The following is a 19,241-nucleotide window of genomic DNA, read 5'->3' on the forward strand; positions in this document are numbered from 1 at the left end:
TGACGTCACAGCAGTGTTGCCGTTTTTATTTTCGCAATTGAATGAGTGCCAGATTCGCCGATGTCAACGAAAGTTTGCAAGCGTGTAACTTAGTAGCCTGTTGATATTTTTTACGATTTGCTGGTCAGGGAAGTTTGTTAGTGTCATCTTTTTGGTATCTTAGGTAAATTTAGCGAATTTATTTACCTGTCAGAGGCACTTTAAGTCATCGCTTTGCCATCGGTTGGCTTTCTACTTGACTCTTCAAAATGCCCCGAGCATCGTCGTCCAGGAAGCGGACATGTGAAACAGGAAAAGAAAAAGTCAAAAAGGTGATTCCGGAAGGGCAAAGGCGACCTGCACAGAGGCCAAATGCAGCAATCAAGGAACGGGAAAGGTTAAAAAAGTTCAACGAGCATTTAAAGGCTTTGCAGAATGTGATCCCAATTCACCTGCCGGAAGGAAGAAAATTACACAAAAAACAAACTTTACAGGTTGGAATTGTGGTTCTGAATAATCCCAAACTTAATGTTTTTTAAAACAAAATGTTTAATGATAAAAGCATTGATAAAAATTTTATGCATGCATGCTAAAGCCCAAAATTAATTTTTATCATTGTCTTTGTTTTTCTAACATCGAAATTCATTAGAGCACAAGGGTTGTTATCCAGACAGCAAAATTTGTCATTTTTACTTTGGTACAATGTCTGCAGACGTTGAATCAATGTAAAAATGATGGATTTTGCTGTCTGGGTAGGAACGTAACAAATGGATAACCCAATTTCCATTTTTTTTATAAGAATAATTTTGTGTAGACTATTATCTACAATTATTATCCATAGGCTACGGTATAGTAAGACGCCGAAACCTGTTAATTCAAATGCTAAATAACTGAACACCTTAAATATTTTTTAGCTCCGAGAAACTTCCTGTTGTAAGAAGCAAATGAAAAATATAGCCTACTCTCAACTTGCACTAAAATGCCTCTCCCAAGTCAATACTACCGTAAATCGCAGCTAATTGTGTTAGCTCTAGCTTAAATCCTTTGTAACTCACATCAATATTTTAGCATCACTGTTGATGCAGAAGTGTGACTGTATTTCAACAAGTATTTTTTATACTTTCAGTCCAATATTGTCTCAATTAAGCCTCAAGTATCTTTACACGCATGTCGAAAATATGAAACAGATACTATAGACATAGATAAGTACGTGTCTTTTTATTATTTTCCGTTAACCAAAGGAAAGCTGCTGAAGACCAAGCCATCAGTGCGGCTACCTGAGAGGACGAGGACCACCAATGGAGGCTGAATTTGAAAAAAAAAATGTACTTTACTTCAAAGCTTCATCTCCGATACTGGCCTCCATCCAACCGCAATGCTTCTGCCAAGAAATACCACGTTGTGGCTCACCTGCCTGCGCAATGGCCTCAGACTATTCCGCTCCAACATCCACAAATGGGGATGGCACCATCCGCGATCTGTGAATGCGTTTGAGGAACATACCTCAGAATACACCATCAGTAACTGCGCCAGATGGACTGCGTAGTCTCCGCCAACAGGATTATCAATGTCCAATAACTGATCGACACCTGCCCAAGCATCTAGCTGGGTCACCGCCACTGCTCAAGGGTGATAAAAGCCAGAGCCCTCGAAGCTTGGAGTTGTAAAGAAAACAAAACCATCAAACGATGAAGAAATAAGTTTTATCAATATAACGATGGATAGAATAGCCTGACTAATTTAGGAAACTAAATTTTTCTGAAATTTTATTTTACTAGATGGCGTGCAGATATATCCGGTTCTTGGAAGATTGCTTGAATGGAATAAAAGATTGGAGCGACAGGAGGAGATTCTGGTGCGGAAGCGATGAAGATCACAGCATGATACAAGCAATTGATGCCGCTGAGCTGGGAGCTAAAGCATTAGCAAGTGAAAGAGGAAAGGAAAAAGTTGAACTTAACCTTCAAGCTTCTGAAAAAATGGCAACTGCATCTTTTGAAAAGACAGCAGTAGTGACAAAAACGCCGTATGCTCTTTTAGAAAACCAAACTACTTTTACAAACACTGGGTTTTCTGGACCATGTTACAGTACTGTAAGTCAGTCTGACTGGACTCCTAATATTTTGCCGGATTTCAACATCCAATTTCCCACCAATCTTCATTTCTTGCATCCTGAAATTAACTCTCAACCACCTCACTGTTCTTTTGAGAACCTGAAAACATGTCCAAAACAAGGAAGCTTTCCTGTATCTTCTATTAGTACATTCAACACTACCATCCTGTCTCCTAAACCCTTAACACCACAATCTTCTCCTGCAAACGTTTATTCAGTGCCACTGTATAGCGATGAAGAGCATCTGGATGACGTATGGACGGATATCAACGAAGTTATTTTACAAAACGAGCCAAAAGAACTTATTTAGTAAATTTCATTTCCCAAGCCCATGTCAGCAGTGGCTATAAATCGCTACTTGTATTATTTTTCTTCGATACCAGATATAAATTGAAACATAATGCGAAATACGTGTTAAAACATGAGAAATACCCCTATATCAACTGTGCATGTGCTTCAGTGTATACGTATTTATTCAAGGAATTTCAATAACATGATTATTCAACACTTTTTTTGGAAAGTATGCGTATTAGGGTGTACGGTTTCAAAACTTTTTTTCAAATTTTCCGGCAAAACCAATTTTTTTTGTCGGGAAATAAGCTAAAAACTCATAATCTCAAATATTTTTTTCCTACTCCAACAATTCGAGGTCCCAACTCAAGAAAGAAATTTGGTGTAAAATCATGGTACTGGGGAGGAGAATTTTAACCACTAAAAAGGACTTTGAAGCTTTTTGCAGTTTGTATGTGTAACATTAAGAGTTAGATATATAAAAAAGTGTGCCACAGTAGTCACTAGCCTGGGGTTCAAAGAACTATGGGGCTGGAAGGGCCCCAAACAATGGCTGCAAGGGCCCCAAAAGTGTCCTAGTCAGCTTAATGATGATGCCGGGGGTCGACTTGCACTATAATTTCAAGTTCAATAATTAATCTCATTAGCAAGCCAAAAATACTTTAGCCTTGCTTCAATGATATAAGGAATAGAATAACATAATATTGAACTGTTTAGTTTAAAGGTTGTCAGTGACATGGTCCAGCACTGTTAGTACTGTTTGCTGGTAGGTAGTCAACTCCAATGGGCCACTCAAAATTGACAAACATGAAGAGCTATTGCCTGGATGTGCAGCTTCCCATCTCAGCCATTTTGTGACGTACAATGTTGCTCAGTACTCATTAGTCTCTGAAACTAATAGTTAAATTATTATTTGAAAAAAATAAAAAATACAGCTACATGGTACTTGCAGCATATCATTATACTTTTCCTTATTCAATTCATTCACAGAATATTTTATGGTAGTTTTGCAACACTGTAAAATGGCAACTTCAGCTACTAACAGCCGAATGTCCGTAAAATAACTACCAACCAATTAAATAAAGCAACAACAGAAAAAGTTGCTGAGAAGTAAAAAGAAACTTGCCTCTTTTTATGACATTAGCATGCAATGTTCACCATGTTTAATATCACTCGGTACCCCCAAATATCTGGCATTCATAAAAAACAATCAGATGTCAAATGAAAGAGCAATTGGTTTTGTAAAAAAATGCATTTCTGAAGGAAAAGTAAAAGATAACATGATATGCAGGCATAGGAAAAAAGTAAAGATGTTGATGATAGAATAAATGGTTATGTTATTTAGATGATGCCCTGATTACTTGCAGCATTCAATGTTGCCAAGGCTGTGGAGTCACTGTAAGAGAGCATTAGCTCCGGCTCTAGCGCTATCAAGCATTTATCCAATAGCTTCGGTTCTAGCTTCGGAGCCATTAAGCATTCATGCAATAGCTCCAGAGCTGCAAATTTAAAAAAAATTGGTCCAGCTCCATTAAGTACATTTATAGCATTTACCACAGTAAGAAACAACGGCTTAGTAATTTGCATTGTAGCATATAAAATTCTGTTTAAAGGGCAAGCACACTAAAGTAGTAATTTTGCAGCTTCATGTCATCAGTTTATCAGTATTACTACTTGATTTTAAGCTAATCAAGATTAGGCTACCCAACCCTGAAGCTAGAGCAGGTAACATTTTTTTAGCTCCGGCTCCAGACATTCAAAAAAAAAGGCTCCAGCTCCAGAGAAAATGCTTGGCTCCACAGCCCTGAATGTTGCTTCAATAAAATTTAATCTTGTTGTTCGTTTTTGATGTGATTTTGTGCTTTTTGTGTTATGGTAGCGTTTGCAATGTTTGTTTTCAAACTGGTATTTCCAAATTTTGGTGTAGAAAAGCACCAAAGGAATGCATTGAACATTGTAGTACTTTAGTAGTGTTAATGGTTTCATACAGTGTGTACCAAAAATGTATCTACTTTTTTGTGTGCTCAGCAATACTCAACTTAAATGTTCTCGTAATAATAAAAAATGGACAGAAGTTATTGTTGCACTTGCTAATATATTGGGTTTGTTGCCTTTGAAGCAGAAGCAAGAAAATACATCATTTAATGCAAATCAAGAGATGCGTTTATTTTTTTGGTACACACTGTAGATAAGGTTTGCTTAAATGTAGAAAAGTGACAGTTGGGACCTCGAAACGATGGAGTTGAGAAAAAATATTTCACATGCGGTCATAACTACTTATTTCCCGACAAAAAACAATGGTTTCATTATAGGTTGTAAAAAACCGTACACCCTAATGCGTATAGGCTAATAAAGAGTTGTTAATAAAACGACTTATTCTACCTTTTGCACATGAAATTGCATGTTTATATGCACTTTAAACGAATTTGTGATTGTTTGGACAATACGTTAAAAATAAAATCAATTCTAAAATGTAGATAGGCCTACAGACGACCTGTTTTAGTAAATTTTAATCTATTGCTTAAATAACCACTTAACTAGACCCAAAAAGTCATCAAAATATTTGATTTGATATTCATGCAAAATATGTAGATTTATTTTATTTATTAGCCTTATTATATTAATATTCTAGCTTTATCAAATTGATGAATACACTGAACGAATACAAGAAAACCGAATTCAAAAAGTGCTGATTGTTTTAGAAAAGAAAAATAATAATTATGTGAAACATAACTTAATAATAATTCATTCGATTTATATTTATTTTGTTGATAAATGCATCACTTAACACTTTGCATTTTCACATAACTATACAAATCGTCCAATGTGAAACTGCCATCCTCATCCTCTTCCAGAATAGACTGGGAAGCAGGAGCTAGGTAGCTGGATGTTGTTTTGGGTCGGACCAAGATCAATTCTTTCTCGGCAGGAATCTGCTGAGCGGAGGTGGAGGAGCGCCGAGACTGGGGTTGAGTGTACATAAGGGTCGACAAACTGAAGTGAATAAAATCCTTGGCTGTTTCCAACCTCCTGGAAAGAATACGAAGTGCTATAAGTAATGACAAGCGACGGAGTTGCTTTGCACAAGTAATAGCCTTTAGTCAGGGCCGGATTTACCAATAGGCTAGGCAGGCTGAAGCCTAGGGCCTCAACGTCCAGGGGCCTCGAAATTCGGTTTCGAAGTTTGTAATTCTTTTAAAAACTTGACAAGTTTAAACCCTACCTAAAGTATCTTTAGCTTACATCAAGCTTTTCAGAGTAGAAATTTCTGGTTATAGGCGAATTTTTCGTAAGCAATTCTTCGTAAAGCAATTCTTCGTAAACAGTTTTTCGTAAAACAATTGTTCGTAAACTGTTGTTCATAAAATGAAATCCGTAAAACAATTCTTCGTAAAGCATTTCTTCGTATACATCAAATTTCAACTGCATGCACGAAAAAATGCTTTAGGAAGAGTTGTTTTACGAAGAATTAAGTTTACGAACAATTGTTTTACGAACAATTGCTTACGAAGAATTGCTTTACGAACAATTGCTTAAGAAAAATTTGTCGGACACCGAAATTTCTATACACAACTGGTTTCAACCACGTTGTAAACAGTCATTATTACGTCGTTTGCATCATAATAAAGGCAAGCATTAAGCGCATTCTGCTGGAAGCTTCTATGTTAAAGTACCCTATAGTCTTCTCTGCAAAAAAACAGTATCGGTAGTTGACATCAAGGCTGCCACTCCTAGTGGTTTTCCACTAGATTTAGTGGTTTTTGCAATAATCTAGTGGTTTTCTTGGAGAATCCAGTGTTTTTTTTTTAATTTTGAAAATGGCAGCATCAACTGTCCTTCTGTTGTTACGAAGAAGACTTAGATGATTTGCAAGAAAACAGGGAGCTTTGCCTCAAGCGTGCAATGCTCTCCATGATAGTGATAACCTTAGCCCACCAGAGTTTTGGCTAAAAATGAAATTGGACAACCAAGGTTTGAAACTTTTAAAGGAAGCGTATCCGGAAGATGGTGACCAGAAACTTACTGATGAACTTCCACATTTTCATTATTTTGTACGTGGGACAAACACAAAAACAAGGGCTTACCGGTACAGAAGAACAATCTATTTCCTTGTCTCATGGAGACCTTTATGAAGTTATGTGCAAGGAAATAATTAACACTGCCTTTCCTGATGTGGAAGCAATATTAAGACTGTTTCTAAGCTTAACACTTGTCACTAACTACTCAGGAGAGAGATCTTTCTCAAGGCTCAAAAGCATTAAAAAAAAACTGAGATCGACAATGTCAAGAAAGGTTGTGAGCATTGAGCATTCTATGCATTGAGAGTGACAAACTTAAACAGATAAATTTTGATGAACTTTTGCATGATTTTGCTTTGACGAAAACTAGAAAAAAAATTGGTAGCCTAGTACTCTATTTGATGGCTGTAACTATTTCTTATGTCCTCGTAAATAAACTTTACAATTACTGCAACGGTTGTTTGATCAAAGAAATAAAAGCAAAACTGTCTTAACTAAATTTTTATTCTGTTGATTAAATATTTGCACCCATGAATGTGGAAAATGAAAAGAACGAAGAGTTTAATGCACTCATATTTTTAACATTAAGCAATGACATGTGATGTTGTTTAGAGAGAAATTCTGAGCTCAAAAATAGGGAGGGGCCTCATAAATGGAATAGCCTAGGGCCTCTCATGGTCTAAATCCGGCCCTGCCTTTAGTATAGGACCGTTCAAACATTTAACAGACAAACGATAGCCGTTGCATCCATGTACAAATGACGGATTTTGCTGACTGAAGAGGAACATAAAAGTCATAATTGCGAAGGTAACATCGCAACACACTTTTCTGCAACAATTTTAATGTGTATCAAAGCATGACTAATTATACTATATTACATGACGTGATCCAACTATGACATGGCGATGTGATAGCGTGATATCGTTTTACGAACAAAAAGTTACAGAAGGACCTTGAGGAATAAAATTTTAGTCTAATGGCATGTAAGAGCAGAATAACTAATGGTTTTTATGCGGGTTGTCATCAAATTAAAACTTTTCACTCTCATTCCAGGTAAAACAAAAAATGTAGGTCTCATTTAAATTCAATGTAAAATAAACAGTTTTACGGGCAGATAAGTCACTCGTTTTTATGATCATATAAAACTTGAAAAGCAAAACAAACCACATTAAGAGCCACATACTTATGGGCTGGGGGTCCAGTTTGTGGTAAGACCAAAGATGATGACGTAACATCTGAGTCTGATTTTGAAGCGTGAGCTAGGCTGACAGTGAGAGCTCGATTTTCCGATAAACTTTGCTGTCTTTTTGCTTCCTGGAGTTGCCTATGAGATGTAAGAAACATTCCCGGTTCTCCTTTTCCGTTGACACCGGCACCTCTCATTTCCCCGCCCCAAGCTGCTCGAAACCCAGTCTTGCCCCGATCTGGTGTAAACCTGTCATGATTGTAGAGTTCTCAATGAGAATTAATAGGTCACTAGCAGTTTATCAGCGGCAACTGAATTTACTTTTTATGTCAACAAATATGTTTGTTTTTTCTCGACTAAGCTTGTTGTTAAATGTGTTCTATAAAAAATGTACTCAGGCAGGTACGCTGCTTTACTGATGCCCATGCACAGTAGATATGTCTACGGATTTTAGTGAACACGTTTATCTGCAGTATAGGATGTGGTGCGTCTCGATGTAGTTTATTCACAAGTGTTAGCGTCAGATACCAATAACTCGTGACTGGTTCGATAACCTTTACAGCATAAGCACATTGGAAATATAGATTGATAGTAGATTAATACTTATACCCTTGCCTAAATTGATGATGATTATGTGCCCGATCTGATTCAGACGTTGGCGATCATGGTCTTCCAAACGTTTCTGTCATTTGACATCCTTGCCTAAATTAGAATTAGGAAAAAATGTTTACAAATCACCTGAAGTCATCAGGAAGAAAATGTCCTCTAGCATATTCCATTCTTGATTTCATCACTTGTTTTAAAAAGTCTTTCTTCGCATTTCCATAACCGTTGAAAATGTGATCAGCAAAAACAAGCCTTCCACCGCAGTACATCTGCAAGTTGTTACACAAGCGATTTTCAGTGAATGATAAGTGTTCCGCCATTTGACCGAGTGGTCGCGGCACAGTCTCGACTCTTTTTGTTTTTTTTTCTTTTTCGCGCAACTCGGGCAACTTTTTCGGGCTAACTCTAAAGGCCATGAGACACGCTATTAAGTGACATGTTGAAATCACAAAGCATACTCTTGAGAGGTATCCAATCTGAACTCGTTTGAGTGTCGCACGGACTCTCACCATTCAGCTTTGCAGCCGACCGTTGAGTTTACATTTAATCCAACACAAAGCAAAAGTTGTAGACAGTATTGTTGACAGGGGTCCAGGAGGTACTTTTTGATCCGGGATGATTTTAGGGGCCCGGAAACTTGAAAAATCCACAGCGTATTCTTTGGATATAGGCTAGTGCGTTTTTCTCTAAAATGTCTTGATTTGGGGCCCGAGTCTTATTGGTACCGGGCCCAAATTATTCTCTCCACGGCCCTGGTTGCAGGCCTCTGCATATTCATACTGCCCGACCAGCAACATGTTTTATTTTTACATTGTTTATAGAAACGTTGAAATGGTGTAAAAATGGCAACTTCTGGTTGGATGAGTAAATATAACTAACCATGGCCATTCCTGGTACAGCATTGTGACGTCCTAAAAGCAGTGGAATAGAACGATAGGTTTTTGATTTCGCTACAGCGACGTCGTAACGGAGCACCCTGTAGCGGTCATAGCGGCTTTGTAGGCAAACTTGATTGCGGTTTCTGTGTAAATACATATTTTTTGTAAAGACAAACATAAAAAGCAAAATACATGAAAAAAGGATGATAGCAGTCACAGTGACTAAACGGCACATTCTTCGTTTTAAGTCAATCATGCATAACGTTTGATACAAGCGACCGACAGTCCGCTGGATTAGCTCAGCGCCGAACTTTGGTTGGTTTGGTTTTGAATCTTTATCCTAGAACCGACAAAGCCTTGATAGGTCATTCCTGCTAGTTTCGCATACTTCTAGAGGCTTTTGACGTAGGGCTGGTTACCGAGATTGACAGAATGAAGTTTTCCGATTGTTAAAGTGTTGTTGCAGGGGAATTATTCCATTCACTAGGTATCGCTGAATGGAGAGCAGTTCTGAATGCGTTGATCAAGCGCACACCCTAAGAGTCGAACCGCGCCGCGTGATCTTGAGTCGGGTGCGTAACCTTAGGATCAATCAAAGATGGTTCAGCTATCGGGATGTGCGCTTGACTAAAGCACTTGACAGACCCATTTCGTAAAACTATGTCTCGCAGACTTAGAGAAAACAGTTACGGACTACCCTTTTTCAAAAACTTGCAGCCGACATGTAAATTGAGCTGTTTAAGGTAAAAAAGATTCTAGACATCAAGGTTGCGGTCCATCTTTCTGGTTTCGTTTCTAGCTTCCTAGATTCGAAACTAGTGTTTAATCTTACTTGTTTTTGAGAATGTACATGTCGTTGAGCATTTTGTCGCTGTGCGTATTGCGAGAGTACAGGCTGTTGACCACAAAAACGACTATGAGTTGTGTGGGTGGCGCCACCATGTGGAGAAAATAGTCAAATTCGAGATCATAGATCATCGGAATATGTTTCTTGCGGCATTTACAAATATAGATCCTTTTCGGAGTTTTCTTATCTAAACAACATGAAAGTTGTCGTGAAAGGTTAATCTTGTTTAGTAATTGGTGACTCTCAACCTTCCTTTTGACATAGCTAGACTAGAATAATTTCAATACCTCTTCTATCACATCTAAATTTATTCTTTTATTGTTTACTTACAGTAAAGTTGACACAACACATTTCCAGCTAACATTTTAACCCTTTTACATCTCTAATAGCATTGTACAGTGCAAATCATTTTAGAAAAGCTACTATAGGTACAGTAGGCTACAAGGTGCACAATCTCTATATGCAACGTGGCTGAAACTGAAAATATTGCAGAAGTATTTTTCGTCTTCACAAAGATCTGCTTTTCTCTCTCCTGCTTGGAAACCACTTCCCTGTAGCTACCAATGTAGGCTAGATGTGCCTAATTAGCCTATGTTAGATCGTAGATGCGACCAACCAGAGGCGGATCAAAAGGGGTGGGGGATTGCTTCCACTAAAACACAAAATATTAACTTTATTTACCCTGTTTTTGCAAGGTCAGATTAATGTAAACCTACACATGATTGTGTTTTGTTAAAATCGCCCCTCTAAAACCAGGACCGAATTTAGCTGATGGGGGCCCTGGGGCACTTTTAGATCGGGGGGTCCCCGTGCAAAAATGTTTTTCGCGGCCACGGCGCGAAAAACTACCTCTACGTCTACAATAGCATTAATCCAGCACTGCACAGCATTTTGCAGAAACTTCAAAGGCTGAAAGAAAAAAAACAATATTAACACAAAATCACATTTTTTCCACGTCGGGGTGCACTTCAAAAGGGGGACCCCCCCGGGCACCTGCACCATCTGCCCCCCCCCCCCCTAAATCCGGGCCTGCTTAAAACTACTTGCTGGATATATATACTAGATAAAATATAGCACTTTTTTCTGCAGAAGAGTAACAAAAGTAAACCACAACAACGCGTAGGCTATTCAAAATAGTCTTTTGCTAAGAGAAGCAATCTTAACGGAACTCCAATGAAAAAAGTCTTTGCATTTCGGAGGACAAACTGCTACTTGTAGACAGTGGATTGCATTAACAAGTTACATTGCATTGCCTACTATACCAATAACTTAACGAATTTTTAAACCAAAAACGCAAAATCAGTTTGATTTAATCAACAATCTTGTAAAACCTGATCATTAGCATATAGGCTTATCTCAGGCCTGTATTTTGTGACTTATCATAGATCTAAGTTAGGCTACTTCACCCAGACATTAACTTTATCTGGTCCAGATCTGGTCAAATCCGTACCCGATCTGGTAAAGATGTGGACCAGATAAAGAGGTTGTTTGGGTAGTTTCTGCAGTGAAGTAGTTTTGATTAACAAAGTTTAACGCAATGACTTGTCAAGCCCCCTCAAACTTTCTCGGTCCACACTAAAGCCAAGGGTCTGTCTACCATAATTGACTGCAACTTCAGCCTTATCACTAATCTACTAGGTAAGCTAACTACATCATAGGCTACAAAGTAACTTATAAAAAGTGGGTTTACCAATTCATTAAGATATAAAATGTGGTTAAAAATACAAACAGTAAATAAAACAACAAATTGAACTTTCAATCATATAGTCGTGTCACCTGAAATATTCAAAAGCATGCGGCGGGTTGCTACTGGACAACCGTCACATGTAGGCAGCGATGAAACCCTTCCACCTTCTGGATTAGTCATATTGAACGGGCTGGCCTTGCTTGAAGTTATAGACGAAACAACGCCATGTTGAGAACCCCAAGCTTGCTTTAGAAATGGCGATGACATGTTTGAAAGCTGTTGTCGATAGCTTAGCACTGAAGGTGCCGATTGAACGAAAGAATGCGAGGATGTAATACTGAGAATGGATTTGTGCCATGCATGGCTAGCTAAAAAAGTAAGGAACTTTATATGACTTCTGAAAAAAAAAAATTGCTTGGCTACGCAAAGTTAACAGGACATAGACAAAATCGATGTATTTTGTTTGTAGATGGACAAAAGTAAAACTTTTTACTTCATATATGGAATTCACAAAACATTGACATCCTGATGGTTTAGGCTACTGCAGTGGTTCCCAACCTTTTTTACCCGGTGGACCCTTTTAGTCAATATTCAAATCTAAATTCCCCCCCCTAACATTTAGTTTGTTAAAAATTCGTTTATATTAATGTTTTGATCTAAGTCTTGTAAGACAAACTAGTAATAAGCTTTTTAGCCTGTAATATTCCTTTTCATATCAACACAATTTAATTAATGAAGAACTGCTGAAAAGTATTTTATTGAAAAAACAAAAACAATAATGAGATATAAAGTCCAGCTGAAAGTCTCCCTCAGTCATGCAAACGTTGATCTGGATTCATGGGAACAACTTGCTAGTGACAGATCACTCTGGAGAAAAAGAACTAGGGAAGGCACAAAAAATTTCGAAAAAAAAACAGGATACAAAAAGCCCATGAAAAACGAAACAATAAAGAAGAAGAGCTAAAACTACCACGTCCCCCACCATCGATCCAATGTGATTTTTCCCCACGTCCTTCCCATCACAGACTGGGCCTCCAAAGCCACATATGACATCACCATCCAAAGCCAAATTCGATCGGACACGAGCTGGAGCCAACGACATTCAAAATGTAAGAGTCAATGCATTTAACAGTCTGTGTGAAGCTTGTGATTTTTTTTTGTTTCGACAACTCATGAATGTGATACAAGAGTATTGGAAAGAGCATAAAAAATATGATTCTCCACGTCTAATCTGTTTCTCTGTTTTCTTTTCATCTGCAAGAGTTGAAAAACCTGATTTGCATAGATAAGTGGAAGCAAATGGAAGGATACTTCGAATAGCTTTCCCTGCCACTTTGGGAAAGGAAGTACACGTTAATGGCCAAAATCCAGTGATTGATTTTTTCTCTGAAAAAGTCTCTTGTGCAAGAATCCATTTTGAGTTCTAAAAATTCATGCTGCAATTTATCAGGAAGTTTTTCCATCAACAATGGGAATGAATTTCGTATAAAATCAAGCTCATCGTCATAAATTTCAGGAAAATATCGAATGAATTCCAGTTCTAATGCTGTGCTGAGATGTTGCAAAATCAGTTCGTTTTCCAACTCTGGAAGAACTTGTTCTTTGCCGTCAACAACCAGCACCGATGATAATTCCTTAAATATGGTGACATGTTTAAATGTTCATTCTAACCTTTCTCTTTCAATCATCAAGCGTGCAAGTGAAAGCTTCCAAAGCCTGTTCAAATGCTGAGCGGTACTGGCATCTGCTCCTGGAAGGGCCACTCAAGCCTGGCTGGTCGAAAGGTAGAGGCCAGAAAAAACGCAGTCCCTTCGCGATCAGGACAGCAGAGCCTTCTATAATACCTTAAGACAATCTCCTAATGACAGCAACATAAATCAATCACTCTCTTCCAACCTGCCTTGAGCCAACATGGAAGCAGTACAGTCTGTAAATTCACATGGTATCAATATGTCAATGGCGCATGGATACCGATTGATGCGCAATCTACTTCAAACGGAGATGGCGCTTGAATATATACCCTATCCTTATATTGGTGTTTTTCCCTTGCATCTTCAAATTCAGTTTATTCAATGGACCAAACATATCAACCAAATAAGCAAGGAATCTAATCCATCTGTCATCATTCAGCAATGAAACAAATTCCAATTTTATTTAAAGGTCAATAATTAATTTAAGCTCGTCTCTGAGCTCAAGCACTCGCTTGGTTACGTTTCCTCTTGAAAGCCATCAAGTATTTGCATTAAAAAGAAGTATATAGTGAAGTAGCCTACGTGATGGTTTGCATCCATGTCAGTGCACAGTTGCTTAAATAATCGGGAGGTAATGGCTCCTCCTTAACGCTTTAAAGCGCTGGTCCAGGCCAACTTATTAGGCTTAAAGAGCTTTACAATCTTAAAACCAAATTCCCCGCTGAAAATTGCAAAATTCCCCCCCTAGTGGGGAATTCCCCCCCGGTTGGGAACCACTGGGCTACTGCATAGGCTTATAGAAAGCCATGAGGGTATAATTATAATTTGTGTGAGTTCGAAGGGTCTTAGAATGGAAACCTTAGTCAGAGACGAGAAAACAAAGTTATAGGCTACAAAGATTTCCATTTCACATATCACAGACGTCTGAAGACTATTGCAGATAATACTGGACAACAATTTTTTTTTTAAATTTTGTTTGTCATAATTTTAGAGTGTTTTCGTATGTTGTTTGGGTCGCTGATTTCAAAAAAGCCGTTAAAATTTTTGTAATGTCAATGGGTCCGTCACAACTTATAATTTTATGAAATCATGATTTCACGTTATATTCAGTACAAATATCTCTTACATGGCGTAAAAATTGCGTAGCACATATAAAAAAAAAACACAATAAACACATAGTAAGACAAACCGTATGGACACCTGATCAAAAATGCACATTGGAAAAGGTCTTTCGTTTGTATGTGGTGTCAAACTCCCGTACCAAACTCCAAATGTAATCTCCCATCATGACTTCATCCTACCTCCCTTGGTAGCGTTTTTCCATAACTGAAATTTCTTGATGAAACCGTTCACCATGCTCCTCGCTTACATGGCCCAAGTTATCACGGAAAAGTCCAAATGAGAATGCAAATAGTGCAATTTTATGCACATGCGGCATCCAAGCTTTTGGTAGCTTTCAATCAAACTTGAAACAATCATAACGTGGTCTTCTCTTCTATAGTTACCAAGAAATCCTTCCACTGTCATTCGAAAAGCTTGCCAAGCACGTTTTTCCAAAGCAGTCATTGATTCCTTCAGTTCTTTTGATGCCAACATTTTCCTTATTTGGGGCCCAACAAATATCCCACCCTTTACTTTAGCTTCAGAAAGGTTTGGAAACATAGAGCGAATGTGTTCAAAAGCACAACTTGCTGGTCCCAATGCTTTTACAAACTGTTTAGCAAGCCCAAGTTTTATATGTAAAGGTGGAAGTAATACTTTACTCCTTTCCATGAGGGGTAGCCTACATTTTTGAAATTGTAGAAGCCTGGGGTGAGTTCTTCGCGTACTGGCCAGTCTTTTTTCAAGTGGATCTGCTCATCTGCTATGCTATTCCACAAACAAAGAAAGCAAGAATGTTTGGAATAGCCTCCTTGCAAACCCAACAACAAAGCAATCATTTTAAAATCTCCACACACGTCCCAATTGTGGTTTTTGTATTGTGTCAAGTCCAGCAATATTTTTACTTTTGCACTAATACCAGTAGACAGCAGTGAAAACCATGATACATAAGCCAGCAAGTAGCTTAAACCATGCAGCTTGGATCACTGGGCCGCTTCATTTGCTTTTCTACTTTTTCTTACCAAATTTAACCGCCTAAAATCATGCTAACACTATCAAATTTACACTGCAAACTTCACCAGTCACTAAAGTCCTTGCCTTCAACGGCTGACTAGCTAATAAACAACAAAGGCTTAGCCCAGTGCTTCCACTTCGGTGGTAATTACCACAATTGTGGAATTTTCATCATGCTTGTGGTAAAAATGTGGTAATGAAAAGTTTGTGGTAAAAATGTGGTAATATGGAAATTTTGTGTGGAAATGTTGCCAAAATGTGGAAATTATAAATTTTGAAATATTGACATAAAATAGTATCAATAAATACGAGCATTTAATCTGTTGTCTTCCAAAATCGAACAAATGCAAAAAAACTACTTATAACAGCATGCGACTAGCATGTTCCGCTGTTTTCGGTTTGATTTTGGAATGCGTCCTGACTTTTGACTTTGAACGTAGTCGTAGGGTGACCATGTGATCATATTCATAGTCAAGATGTTTTTCAGATTCTAGCTGCGGTGTCAAATACAGTACTTTTGTTTCTTGTTTCGGACATTTTATTAACTGTTAATAACATGAGTAGTTGTTTTAGACCTTATTTTACAATATTGTGTAAATATAGCCGAATAATAGCGTTGCCAGATAAGGATAAGGATTCTATCCTAATCTGAGAAAAGTTTAAAGCTGTTGAAAACAAAAACTTGCATTTTGGAATTTTTTTTGGTTCTGGATGAAGATCAAAATCCTAACCTTATTCCTAAGTGTAACCCTTACCTTAACCCTTACTAACTTTAATCCTAACTCTGGCAACACCTGATAGTAACTATGGCAACAAGTGGGTAAAAATAGCCACTTTGTTAATGTAAAAGTAAGTCGAAATACGGTTAAAATCAGGTAGAAAATCACAGTAAAAATGTGGTAATCTGAAGACAAATGTGGTAATACAAGTGGTAATCTAGCTTTGTAAAAGTGGAAGCACTGGCTTAGCCACTAGCCCAACTCTCCTGGAAATGTGACCAGTTGTAAACCGCCAAAATTTTGACCAATCACGTGTTCAATAAGTTTTCACGTTGCAAGTTTATAGCTCTTTAGCAGTGAAAAGGAATAATAAATGATTTAGGCAGGCTGTGTGATATCGAACAGCACTTTTAAAGAAAATTATAATCTCAATTAATGCGCAATATTTTGACTAATTTTCAAATATAACTAAAAAGGTTTTTCGCAAATATCTTCCAAACCATTGACACTAGACAAAAACTAGCACCAAATTCGGCATCAGAGACCTCAAAAACATATAGAAACACTGAATAAGATAGATAAACAAAAAATTGTTGTCCAGTGAATCATAGAACATAACGCACGTAGGTTTAATGATAGCCTATTACTGCTAGCAAAAAAAACATCAACAGCAGCATCGTTTGAAGTTTCAGATTTATATAGCTTCCTCAGTGTTATATAATAAAATATGCAAATAAAATATAGCGTAGGCTACAATGGTGGTCTGACCTCATAAATGGTAATCATATTTTAATGTTAAGACATGCTTGTGAAGATTGTTATAGCCAGTGATGGGCATTATCGGCGATAATTTATCGGCGATAATTATCGCCGATAAATTTTTATCCCTTGTCGTTATCGCTTAATTATTTTTTCAGTTATCGTTTATCGTCATCGCCAAAGGCAATTTTTGATTATCGCCGATAATTAATCGCCGATAAATTTTATTTCGGATCAACACACAAGTGGAAAGACCATGAAAAATAATATTTTTACTAGCCACCTAGCTAATGAAACTAAAATTAAAACCAGTTCTTCTTTAGTGCCTGAAGTATGTGTGCACAAATCGTTGTCAGGGGAGGGGGCACGCCCCCCTGCAGCGACGGCCCTGACAACACAATAAATTTTAGAGTTGCAAATTGCAATGCAATGAAATGCATCCAACAAGGCTCTTATTGTTTTGCTGCAGTCGGCAATCGCGAGTGAATTTTACAATTAAATGTAAGCGCACAGGCGGTACAGATTCCTTTGAAGCGCTTTTACATCGGAAACATGGTCTTTCGCGCCACCTTACGATCAACTATTTTATTCTTGTGTTTACTTTTTTCGTTGGAAGTGTTAGTTTTTAGTAATTGTCGTAAAAAATATAATCTCCCTCGTCAAAACATGAAACTTATTGTTTCAAGCGCATTAAATCTTTAGATGAGTAGATTAACTAACATTGCAAGAACTTGCCTTGAGACGTGCGGTTACGTCACAAACTCAGCTTAAAAGACAAAATTCACACACAATAACAACACAAGATCGGTTATAGACTGTAAGATCGATTTTTTTCTAGCTTGGCGATATAACTTTAATCCAAAAATAATAACCAAATGCGTAAGTGGCATTTAACTTAAAAAGTTAACCCATTTGTGCCGAAAGTGAAAGTAGCCTACTTAAAAAAATTTCGGAAAATTAAAATATTGCATAATTATGACCTAAAAAACATATTACAATTATTTTTTTCCTAATTGTGTTTTTCCACTTTTTGAGAAAAAAGCCGTCCTATATATAAGACGCTAGGCAAATCCGTTATCAAATTTCACAAGTTTCTTGTGCGTAATGCTTAAGCGTTATTACATTTTACTTATCGCTCAAAGTGATAAATGGGAAATGTCTTGTCATGTCATTATTGTCATCGAGCATTTTATTGAAATGAAAGTTCAAAAAATATGAAAATGAAAATTAGCAAAGTAACACAACATCACTGAAACAAGTCATTGCGAAATATGATATTGCTTGAAGCATTTGACATGCAGACCGACATCACATTTGTTTGCATCTTGTAGTAGTTTTTGCATGACAGTAGGCGCATCGATATAACCTTTCCCATTTACCTATGCGAAATAGCGTACCTCAATCAGATATTTTTATTCCCACAAATACAGTGCCTATATTGCAATTCTTATCTTAACAATTCAGCCCTCTGCCATTGCTTTTAATGATGGTGTACACAAAGAAAACAAAAAAAATTATCTGAAATTATCAGTAAATTACGATAATTATGTTATTGTTCTTAAACAAACACCACTAATTTGACAAGCTTGATGGATTTCACAGTATGCACATTTTTACTATCAATGACGCTTAAGATTTCTGATAAATTTTCAAGCATTTTGCGTTTTTTGGAATTTTTTCAATTATTGCTGACTTTGCTGTAAACAGACCATTAAGCAGAAAGCAAAATACAAAGTTTGGAGTTTTTTATGTTTTTTTTATTTGATTTAATTATTTTGCCTACTGCACGTCAGCGGCAGTGTAACTCAATTGATAAAAGTATCCAACTGGTATCTGAAGGTATAACTATAAGCACGGCGGTTACCTCAGTGGTTTGATTCTGGATCAAGAGGTTGACGATTCAATACCTACTGCCGCTGTTGCGATTCTATTAATGCATAACTTACAAAAAGTTTTGTCCCTTTACACTACAGTATATTATGTTCGATTTTTCGTCATGTTGATGAAAACAGTTCGTGCTGCATGGGATGGGGCAGCGCTAATCAAAAAAAAATTATCGTTGTCGGACATTATCGGCGATAATTTATCGTTTATCGTTATCGCTTAACTTTTTTTTGATTTATCGTTTATCGTTATCGCTTTAGGCATTTTTCGTTTATCGATTATCGTTATCGCTTAACTGAAAAATGAGTTATCGCGCCCAACACTGGTTATAGCCTATGCAAGTTTGCAAAGCTAACTATTGTAGCCAAAACAAATCATAGGTTTGCCAAAAGCAGACAATTAATCGATGTGTAGGAATAGGATAACAGTAAACACGCTACGTTTTTCAGCATGAGCACTCAGCTTTG

The 19,241-nt window shown here is 37.3% G+C and overlaps 1 protein-coding gene across 1 annotated transcript in view; it reads right to left on the minus strand.

Moving 5' to 3' along the window:
• Positions 1 to 5,163: 5,163 nt before the first annotated feature.
• The window catches only part of LOC145778822 (uncharacterized), a 29,436-nt gene continuing 15,358 nt past the window's right edge, over positions 5,164 to 19,241 (minus strand). The window contains exons 13-18 of the mRNA XM_082590406.1: positions 11,696 to 11,974; positions 9,905 to 10,106; positions 9,074 to 9,215; positions 8,327 to 8,463; positions 7,586 to 7,837; positions 5,164 to 5,413 (exon numbers count right to left, since the gene is read on the minus strand). Coding sequence (XP_082446532.1) covers positions 5,164 to 5,413; positions 7,586 to 7,837; positions 8,327 to 8,463; positions 9,074 to 9,215; positions 9,905 to 10,106; positions 11,696 to 11,974 — 1,262 coding nt within the window. The remainder of the gene's footprint in view (positions 5,414 to 7,585; positions 7,838 to 8,326; positions 8,464 to 9,073; positions 9,216 to 9,904; positions 10,107 to 11,695; positions 11,975 to 19,241) is intronic.

The sequence above is a fragment of the Aplidium turbinatum genome, chromosome 10 (genome assembly GCF_918807975.1).
Source record: "Aplidium turbinatum chromosome 10, kaAplTurb1.1, whole genome shotgun sequence".
Lineage (NCBI taxonomy): Eukaryota > Metazoa > Chordata > Ascidiacea > Aplousobranchia > Polyclinidae > Aplidium > Aplidium turbinatum.